Source organism: Ictidomys tridecemlineatus, chromosome 3 (assembly GCF_052094955.1).
Source record: "Ictidomys tridecemlineatus isolate mIctTri1 chromosome 3, mIctTri1.hap1, whole genome shotgun sequence".
Classification (NCBI taxonomy): domain Eukaryota; kingdom Metazoa; phylum Chordata; class Mammalia; order Rodentia; family Sciuridae; genus Ictidomys; species Ictidomys tridecemlineatus.
In genome coordinates this window covers 214,820,316-214,830,096 of record NC_135479.1, presented here as the reverse complement: position 1 = coordinate 214,830,096, position 9,781 = coordinate 214,820,316, and the positions used below count along the sequence as shown (strand labels likewise).

General features: G+C 65.8%; 1 protein-coding gene and 2 non-coding genes across 7 annotated transcripts in view; all 3 read right to left on the bottom strand.

Moving 5' to 3' along the window:
• The window catches only part of Trpm2 (transient receptor potential cation channel subfamily M member 2), a 53,119-nt gene continuing 43,338 nt past the window's right edge, over positions 1-9,781 (bottom strand). For all 5 annotated transcript variants that reach the window (XM_040287114.2, XM_021725264.3, XM_040287115.2 and 2 more), the window contains 8 exons: positions 9,482-9,639; positions 7,741-7,817; positions 7,394-7,495; positions 4,972-5,058; positions 4,057-4,162; positions 2,700-2,801; positions 1,468-1,584; positions 1-906 (listed from right to left, as the gene is read on the bottom strand). In XM_040287114.2, the coding sequence (XP_040143048.2) occupies positions 781-906; positions 1,468-1,584; positions 2,700-2,801; positions 4,057-4,162; positions 4,972-5,058; positions 7,394-7,495; positions 7,741-7,817; positions 9,482-9,639 (875 nt within the window). In that variant the 3' untranslated portion in view covers positions 1-780. The remainder of the gene's footprint in view (positions 907-1,467; positions 1,585-2,699; positions 2,802-4,056; positions 4,163-4,971; positions 5,059-7,393; positions 7,496-7,740; positions 7,818-9,481; positions 9,640-9,781) is intronic.
• Positions 2,758-2,833, bottom strand: LOC120890480 (Z6 small nucleolar RNA). The gene has a single exon (XR_005734693.1). It is a non-coding gene; the product is annotated as a Z6 small nucleolar RNA (small nucleolar RNA).
• On the bottom strand, positions 4,035-4,103 carry LOC120890479 (Z6 small nucleolar RNA). Its single transcript, XR_005734692.2, has one exon. It is a non-coding gene; the product is annotated as a Z6 small nucleolar RNA (small nucleolar RNA).

Genomic DNA, 9,781 nt, shown 5'->3' with positions numbered 1-9,781 from the left:
CAGGAGAGAGGTTCCCCAGCCACGGCCCCACCACGGGAGGTGTCGGGGACTTTATTGGGAAAGGCGCTGGCCAGGCCGCCCGCGGCGCCACAGGACTGAATGCCCGGGTTCCACACCGCTCCCCTCCGAGGGCGCCTGACGATTTCTTATTCAGTGACCAAACCAGGGCCCACAGCTCCTTCCTGCCAGAGCCGGTCCTCGGCTCCCAGGGGGGTGGACGCAGTTCTGGGTCTTCTGTGCTTCTGCGGGCCCCGGGCTCCACGTGTCCACATCCCGGAGGACTCCTGGCTTGTCGGCTCACACGCGGTCCCTGCCTCTGTCCAGCTGGGGGTCTGGGTCAGGGCCGTCTCAGCATGAGAGGCCATCTGGGGCTGGCTGCCCTCCCTGAGTCCTCACAGGCATTGGCAGGAGGAGGCTCAGGGACCCCACATCTTCAGGAAGCTCAGCTGGGCTGATGCCCTGCAGGGTGGACGTGCCCTCGTGGTGATGTGGCCAGGGAGGGCCTGTGTCCCAGCTGCCGGCAGCCCAGGAGAGGCAACCATGGCCGACAGGGTGCAGGGGCTCCTGGACCCCGAGTCCACCTCGCTGCTCTCGGGCCTGGGGCCGCCAGCTCAGGAGCTCCCCTGGCTGCCACTCACAGTGGCCTCGGGGGGTCGACCCCACTGGAGCCCTGCCCCCCACCCTGAGGTCCAGGGCTGTGTGTGCCTCAGACAGCAGGTGTTGACCCGCACAGGCCACCAAGAGACGGGCCATCCACGGACCAGCCCCGCCTGCGGCCGGTCAGTAGTGAGCTCCAAACAGAGCGGCCGCCTTCTGGAGGATGGTCTTGTGGTTCGCATACAGCGGGATGCGCCTGTCCACCACCTGCCAGCGGATGGACACCCCGGGGTCGCGGGCGTGCAGGTACTGGAAAGACAGACACGCCGTCAGTCCCTCCCCAGCTGGCCAGGGGCACCAGCACCCCACACCCGGCTGCAGGGTCTCTCGACCATCGCGTGGCCACTCGCTTTGCAAAGAGGGAGTGGGAACACCTGCCACAGGTGGGCGGCCCCTGCCAGGCCTGGGGACTCTGCGTGAGGGGTCACCACGCCGCCCACGGGCAGGAATCTCATCCTGTCAGGCATATGCAGGACTAGGCCAAGTGCAGGGGACAGTGACCCCACAGGAGGGCTCTTCGCCAGCCTCACCCCAGACACGATCCTCAAGCGTCACTGGGCTCCTGCCACCAAAAGACTCAGGTCCCAAGATGGGACTCTGTGGCCACCTGTCCAGCCCCTCAGCTCTGGCCATCTGCTGAGGCTCTCTGGCCTCCCTGGTGCCCCTTGGTTCCTTCCAGACAAGACTCTGACCCCCGCAGCCTCCACTCTGGCCCTGGGCCTGGGCAGACCCCTCCCCTGGAAGTCCTGGGGGCACTCTGGGGCACACCCTGGCCAGGACCCCCCACGCTGCAGGAGCCCAGCCTCGTACAGAATTCAGCCTCTTCAGCTCTACGTCATTGTGGTCCTGGAAGTGGACGCTGATGGCCACTGTCTCGATCCAGGCGTTGTCCGTGTTCCTCGGGTCGTCCACGTACCCTTTGTACACCTGGGGCACGGCAGAGAAGCTGGGTGAGTGGACCCCAGGCACCCCAGCCCACCACTGTGGGGCTCAGATCTAGGGAGAGGGGCCTCCCGGGACAGGCGCTGGGCACCGCCGTCCACCCTGAGCAACCCCTGCCTGGCTGGCCTGCCCGTGCTGCCTACTCAGGGCCGCCCGCAGGGTTGCCCAGCACAGGTGTCCTCCTTGACCACCATCTTGGGGTTCACTGTTCCCTAGCCCACCCCCAGCCTCGAGCACTGAGGCCCCCGGACATCAGTCCCCTGCCTGAGCTGGGCCTCCAGAGGCCTAGGAAGAATTCAAGGCTGGAAAGTCAGGAAAACACTCTGCTCAGAGAGAGGCCAGACCCCAGGGCCACAGGCCGCAGCGCCCACCCATAACACATGTCCAGAGCAGGCAGCCAGAGGCAGAGGTGGCCGCAGTGGTCAGGGCTGGGCCCTGGGCTGCCAGCAAGAGGGCGTGGGGTTCCATTTGGGGTGGTGGACTGTTGTGGAACTAGATGATGGTGATGCCACCAGCACTGAGTGTGCTAAGTGCCAGGGCGTTGCATAGTTAGTGTTCCAACAGTCACGTGGATGTCACTTCAGTGACAATAAATTCTTTTTAAATAGTAAAAAAAATAAAGGAGGCAGGCCCCGCCTCCCAGGCACTGTGTGCAAAGCCACGCGGAGCTGCCAGTGTCCTCTGCCCAGGAGCACTGCTCTAGCGAGTGGCGACAGACAGAAAATGCTCCCGGGTGTCCCCTGCCCAGGAGCACTGCTCTAGCGAGTGGCGACAGACAGAAAATGCTCCCGGGTGCTCGAAGGGTGAGGTCGGGGCAGGACCGTCGCGGGTCACGGGGAGAGCGAGCCTTAGAGGCCACGGGCCGTGTTTTCAGAAGTGTGCACACATCTGCACACGGGGAGAGCCGGAGGGGGAAGAGGGACCGAGGCTTCTGAGGAATGGACACAGTGGCCTGCCATGGGATGGGAGTGGAGCCGCCTGTCACCCAGCAGGGCTGGGCAGGTCCCCAGCGTCCCGTGTGCCTCTTCTGCACCCTTGAAACCACATGGAGCACAGGGGCCAGCATGCACACAGGCGGCGGGCAGCAGGGCCAGCCTGACCTCCACCCCCTGCTGCAGCAGGTCCTCAACGGCCGGCCAGGACTCTCGCCGGAGAATCTGCTTCAGCTTCTGCGGCAGCTTCTCCCCTGGCTCCCGGGACCCCTGGGAGGGAGGGAGGCGAAGACTGGTCAGCAGGACATCCAAGCAGGATGCCAGGCCCTGGGGCCCATCTCCACTGGCCACCTGCCCAGTCTAGGCAGCCGGCCAGCCCCCCAGGAGCCAAAGCAGCCAAGTGCCTGGCGGTCTGGAGTCAGCTGTCTCCGGGATGAAGTGACACTGCCCAGAACCACCGTCCACGTCAGCACTGGAGCCCTGGTAGCCTGAGCAGGGCTGCGCTGGGCGGGGCCACAACCTCTGGGAGCAGGGACAGGCCTGGGGATCCTGTGCGTGGGCCTCTGGCTCCCCATGAGGGCAGCTGAATGCCATGGCCTCCCACATCCTGGCCACCAGAGCAGGGGCAGGCCAGCCGGTCCTTGGTATTCCCTAGAGTTCCCCAGTCCACCTCGCCCTGGGCTGCCACAGGCTGGGCTCTCGGCACTCAGAAAGCTCAGGTGCTGCCGCTGGGCCCTGGCCCGGGAGTGTATGTCCCAGCCTGAAGACCTGGGCAGCACCGCTGCCCTGGGCATGCGCCTGGACATGCCTCCTGCAAACAGCTGCTGGGCGGGGGATAAGATCAGGCTCAGAGAACTCAATGATTTCTTGCTCAGGTGGATCGATCACAGCCTCCCCAGGAAATGGGGCAGCGGGGGTCCTGCAGGACAGGGCTGCATCCCAGACACCATGTGCCTTGGCCAGGGCCTGAGCACGCTCAGTCCTCCCGGCAGGACGTGCCCCTCTGAGCCCTGCAATAACGAGGGACTTGGTGGAGGGCCGGTGGCTGGTCTGGGAGAGAACTGGAGCACTCTGGAGCCGCTTGGACAGGAAAGTCCTGGCCTCTGTTGGCCATCCCCACGAGGCCTCTGGGTGCCCTCCAGCCTTCAGCCCTACAACCAAGAACCGCCCCCGAGCTGGGAGGCCACGTCCCTCCTGCCCCTGCGCAGCACCGCCCTATCTCTGGGGCTCAGCTCAGGTGCTAGATGGTGAGGGCCGATCTTGCCTGTGACAGCCGTCTCCCCATGCCTTGAGCACTGCAAGGGGCCCCCAGCCAGCCAGGGACCTGGGCCTGGGACACCATGGCACTCAGAGGCCCAGCTGCAGAACGAGGCGGTGGGAGGCAGCCGAGAGCACAGGGGCTTTGCCACAGCCAGAGCCCGGCTGTCCCTGCTGGGGACCACGGGAGACTGGTGCTCCGTCAGGGGGACCAGTGACAAGACAGAAAGGCCACGGAGCAGCCGCTGCTGTGACCTGCCCAGCTTACCCCTGGCAAGGCCCAGAGCTCTGGGAGAGGACGCTTCACCACCAGCACCTCCAGCATCTTCTTGATGCTCTTCCTGCAGATGGCTCCGTCCTGGTTCCTCCGCCACCTGCAAGGGAGCTGGCTGGCACCTGTGGACGTGGGCGGCACCCACCCTCCTGCTGCGGGGGCAGCCTTCGGGGCTGGGGCAGCGTGCGGCCCCCCTCCTGTCTTCTTTCCTAAGCACCAGGTCCCAGGGGAAGCCCTGAGCCTGTAGCTACTGAGGGAATGTCCTCCCCCAGCTCCGTAAGCAATAAAGAGAGCCTGCCCAGCTCCCCAGCCCCACGACAGTCTGCAAATTCTGCCCAGAGCCCAGTGCAGCCTGGGCCAGGGTCCTGGGGGTCTCCGAGGTCACGGCCAGCCTGCACCTGCCCTGGAAGTTGGCCCAGGACCGGGGTCACCAGCAGCGGGCAGTTACAGGAGTCTGAGGCTGTGAGCCATCCAGGGTGTGTGTCCCTGCAGCTGAGTGGGGGTGGTCCTTCCAAGGTGTCGGCGCCAGCAGGAGCCGGTCATGTGCGTTTTCACTGTCTTTCCCCCAGTTTCTGTGACCTTTGCTCCTGGGTGGGGGTTCCTGACCGTGGTTTCTGCCTGCCTCCCAGGGGGGGGGGCTCTCTAAACAGGGGACTCCCAGAGTGAGGGCAGCCTCTAGGGGAGAAGGGGTCAGCTTGGGCTGGTGTGGAGGGTGGTGGCTGGGACGTTCCTGCCCCATTTCAGGTGTGTCCATGTTGAACCACGACCCCTCCCACACGCCCCAAGTGCCTGGTCCCAAGTGTCCTCCTGGCTCTGCAGTACACAGGGAGTGTCGTGTCGGCCCCTCCCATGGGCACGTGGGTGACCACGTCCCTGGGGTGCCAATGTCTGGCCAGGCCTGGTACTCACCGGGTGACCACGGGGTGCAGCGCATGGTTGGGTCCAAAGCAGCTGAGGCTCCCGCGTCCACGCAGCCCTGTGCGGCCCATGGGGTTCCTGGGTGGACGGGGGGGGGGGGGGGGGCTCAGCCTGCCACCCCCTGCTGGGAGAGTCAGCCGAGGCAGGGGCCAACTGGGCAGCTTGTGGGGGGGGCAGCTTACAGCGGGTGGAGCCAGCAGGGACCACGTGCCAGCTCCTGCCCCCACCTGCCTGGCCCAGAGAGATCCCACAGGCACCTCCAAGGGGTGAGGCAGGGACTTCCCATTCACAGGTGGCCACTTGGCAAGGGGGGATCTGACCACAGAGAGTGGGTCTCCCCACTTGGAGCCTCAAAAGCCACGGACATGGCTGGTCCTATGCTCTGAGCACAGGGCACCAACCTGGGCAGCAGAGGGCACCAGGCACTTCCCCTTCTGGCCAGGGTCCCTCTGCTCTCACACACCAGTTCCTATCCCAGGTAACTCCCCAGAAGGGCCACCTACCAGGAGGGACACATGCACCAGAGCCGCCAAGCCATGGCACCACCTCACATCTGCCACCCAGCCCTGGTCCCGCTCTCAAGCAGCCCACTGACCCCTCCCTGGCTGGCCTCCCCCCACACAGCCTGGCGCTGCAGCTGCTCACCTGGCTAAACTGCCCAGGGCCCAGCCCAGCCTCCTCGGAACAGGGTCACCCACGAGCTCCCAGCAGCCCCCCGCATTAGCCCCACCTCCCCACCCAGCCCTCAGCTGAGGTCCCCGAGCGCCCACCCCACCCACTGCCTGGCCCCTAACGCGGCACTGGTGGAGCCCAGGGGCTCTCGGGTCATGGGGTGAGCCCTGGACAGGCCAGAGGTCAGGCCCTTCCCCTCCCCCCTTCCCTGTCCCCGGAGAGCAGCTGAACTCACGCACACTGCCCCCTGGGCACTGCCTCGCACGGGCCCACGGCCGAGCGCCAGCCGGCATGGTGGACCCTCTGGCACCACCAGCCCCAACCAGCCTCCTCTTCCTAAGTGGACGGCCTCGGGGGCTGCTCATGGCCAGAGCTGATGGACACAGGCCAGCCCCCACTCCTGGGGAACCCCCCACCGCACCAAGGGCTCGGAGGAAGAAACTCATTGTAAAACTTATTAGAAGAAAATGGGCAGGTGTACCTTTACGGTTGGCACAATTTGAATATGTTTCCTTCCCTCCAAATACGCCAAGATTTAGTCCCATGTGGGATTTCAGGATTGGGACCAGGCAGGGCCGCTAAGAGGTGACGAGCGCCCATCCCTCTTGGTGGTTGGTGGGTGAGGGCTGACCGGCTGTCTTGAGAGTGGCCTGGCCTCTCTTGCTCCCTGCCTCTGGCCACCGGGTGTCCTGCACTGCCTCAGGAAGAAGCCCAACAGTGCGGGCCCTGACCTTGGGCCAGAACCTCAAGCTGAAATGAACCTCTTTTCTTTATAACCTCGCCTAGTCTGCTGTGTCCTATCACCACCAACACAAACGGACTGGAACACACCATCACAGAGAGAAGGCATCTCCGGGAAAGTATATGAACTACACTCCACAGTGAGCTGTGAACCGTGAACCGTGAGCCTGGGGTGCGAGTCTCATTGCCCGTGCTCTCCACATGGCCCTGTGCACAGCTGCCCGCCTCTGCTACCTCTGCTAGCCACCTACCTGCTCTCTCCTGTCACCTTCCCACAACAGCACCTGCTCCTTCCTGTCCCACTCTGCCCCGTCTCTGTGGCCTGTCCCCAGAGTGGAACACTGGTGTGGAAGCCCTGGCCACATCTCTGTTCTGTGCCCTCCTGTCCCCTGCCACCTCCCCTGGCTCCCAGTGCAAAAACCTGCCCTGTTCCAGAATGTCCCCCACGGTCTTGCCCTGCCTCCTGCTGTCCAGGGCCCCTGCTCCCCTGCTGCCCACCTCCCAGAGACCCTGTCCCTCCAGGTCTGCTCGTCCCTCGGGGTCTGCCCGCCCCTTGCCAGGGCAGAAAGAGCTCCCCGCCCTGGCCTGGCACGTGGTGTGCACAGACTACCGGGCACCTTCTGCTGGGCCCCCTCTGCTGCACAAGGGGACGTGCCAACCTCGGACACTGGGAAAGGCACCCTCCTGCACGTGAGTCCTCAGCCACCACCCTGGGGCACAGCGCTATCTTCTCACATGTGACATTTGTCATCCCCACTTTACCACCATAAATCCAAGTCCCCAGAGGTCACATCAGGGACCCAGGGACAAGCCCAGCTGGGCCCTCCCCATGGAACTTCCCCGGGAGGGCACCAAGGAGGTCTCCAGACTGCAGCTCAGGGGCTCTGAACGTCCAGGACTGTCTCCACCAGAAAGTGCCCCATCTGCCAATGGCAGGCCCTGCCCCAGACGTGGACCCCAAGGGCGGTGGACCGAGGGCAGCGGGGCAGGGCACACTCACAGGGGGAGCCCGTCCCGCACTGCGTAGGCCCCGTGGAAGCTGCGGCGGTCCCTTGGTCCATCCAGGGTGTTGAAACTGATCCTGGACAGAGGCTCCGGGGCACTGGGAGCAAAACAAGGGCCCACGTCCCCGTGAGAGGAGGGTGGGGGCAGAGGGCCTGGGCTCAGCCTCCACCTGAGCCCGCGGGGTGACCAGGCCCTGGGTGGCAGAGGGGCCTCTGGCCATAGGCCATGCCCCATGCCAAGAGGCGCTGGGGGGTGAGCAAGGAGACCCTCCAGGTGGCCCCGGGTGGATTCTTGGGGTCCTCTGTGGAGGTCCTCTAGGGAGGATGAGCAGGGGCCACTCACTCTCCCACGGGATCCACGAGGGCTGTGTCCTTCCTCTCGGCCGTGTAAAAGGGAGGGTCATAGATCGCAAACTCCACCTGCACAGAACAGGGAGATTCTCAGGGTTTCGCCTGAAAGAAGTGGGCCCCAGGCACCAGGGCAGGCCTGGGGGCGCCCACAGTGAGAACCAGGGTGGGCCTGGGGCACCCACAGCAAGGCTCAGGGTGGGCCTGGGGCACCCACAGCAAGGCTCAGGGTGGGCCTGGGGCACCCACAGCAAGAACCAGGGTGGGCCTGGGGCGCCCACAGCAAGAACCAGGGTGGGCCTGGGGGCACCCACAGCAAGACCCAGGGTGGGCCTGGGGCGCCCACAGCAAGAACCAGGGCAGGCCTGAGGGTGCCCACAGCAAGAACCAGGGTGGGCCTGGGGCACCCACAGCAAGAACCAGGGTGGGTCTGGGGCACCCACAGCAAGAACCAGGGCGGGCCTGGGCACCCACAGCAAGAACCAAGGTGGGACTGGGGGTGCCCACAGCAAGGTCCAGGGTGGGCCTGGGGCACCCACAGCAAGAACCAGGGTGGGCCTGGGGGGACCCACAGCAAGGCCAGGGTGGGCCTGGGGGCGCCCACAGCAAGAACCAGGGTGGGTCTGGGGCACCCACAGCAAGAACCAAGGTGGGACTGGGGGTGCCCACAGCAAGGTCCAGGGTGGGCCTGGGGCACCCACAGCAAGAACCAGGGTGGGCCTGGGGGCGCCCACAGCAAGGCCAGGGTGGGCCTGGGGGCACCCACAGCAAGGCCCAGGGTGGGCCTGGGACACCCACAGCAAGAACCAGGGTGGGCCTGGGGCACCCACAGCAAGAACCAGGGCGGGCCTGGGGTGCCCACAGCAAGGCCAGGGTGGGCCTGGGATGCCCACAGCAAGGCCCAGGGCAGGCCTGGGGGCGCCCACAGCAAGAACCAGGGTGGGCCTGGGGCACCCACAGCAAGAACCAGGGCGGGCCTGGGGTGCCCACAGCAAGGCCCAGGGTGGGCCTGGGGTGCCCACAGCAAGAACCAGGGTGGGCCTGGGGCACCCACAGCAAGAACCAGGGTGGGCCTGGGGTGCCCACAGCAAGGCCCAGGGTGGGCCTGGGGTGCCCACAGCAAGGCCGTGCCCAGGCAGGACCAATACCACCCTGTGTGCCCAGCAGGTATGATGTGTGGGGCTGGGGAGGGTCCCAGGGGACAGCGGCACTGGGGACCCCAGCACTGCCACTGACATGCCAGCCCAGGAGGGGTCTTCCCAGGGTGAGGCGTGGGCCCATCAGGACCCTGGGGGTGAGAGGGACTCCTCACAGCAGAATGGGGAGCAGGTAGCCGCCTGGAATGTTCCAGAAGGGCGAGGGCCTGTGGGAGAGGGCAGGGTGGCTCTCCAGTGCCAGGGTCACCTGTCTATTGCGTGTCTCTCTCTCATGCCTGACCCTGAGGAGGGGGAGCTGCTGCTCACTGGGGAGAGCGGGTCGGGGGAAGGGGAGGCGGGGGTCATGGGGACAGGACAGCTGGGGGTGATGACAAGCTGCAGCAGCACCTGGGCCACCGGCTCTGTGAGGGACCGGAGCACCTGTCAGGCCCTCTGTGCCCCACCTGACCTTCACGCCTCAGTCAGGGCCACCAGATGTCCAGAGCCCTTGAGGCCGCCTGCTGGGGAGGTGGCAGAGCAGGACACCTCCCCTTCCAGAGCCTGGCCCCTCCTGCCTTGGGCTCGCAGGCGGGCACTCACCTGCCAGGGCACCTTCTCGTTGGGCACAGGGAAGCGTGTGACGGGGGAGTTGGGGTAGAGGAGGTGCCGGGCATTCACGTGATAGCCATCTCCTGCTTCCTCTGCCTGCCTCCGGCTGCCCAGCTCAGCATCCGGCTCGTCGGTGGCCCTCTGGGGTGCTGGGAGCAGCACACAAGTCACAACAGAAAGCCCAGCTCAGGTTCAGACACCAGCGCCGTGGGCTCCCTCTCCTGGGCCCTGTGCTGGGAGGGCAGCCTGCTCATGGCCACGTCCCCAGCTGACACCTGTCTCCCTGCAGCT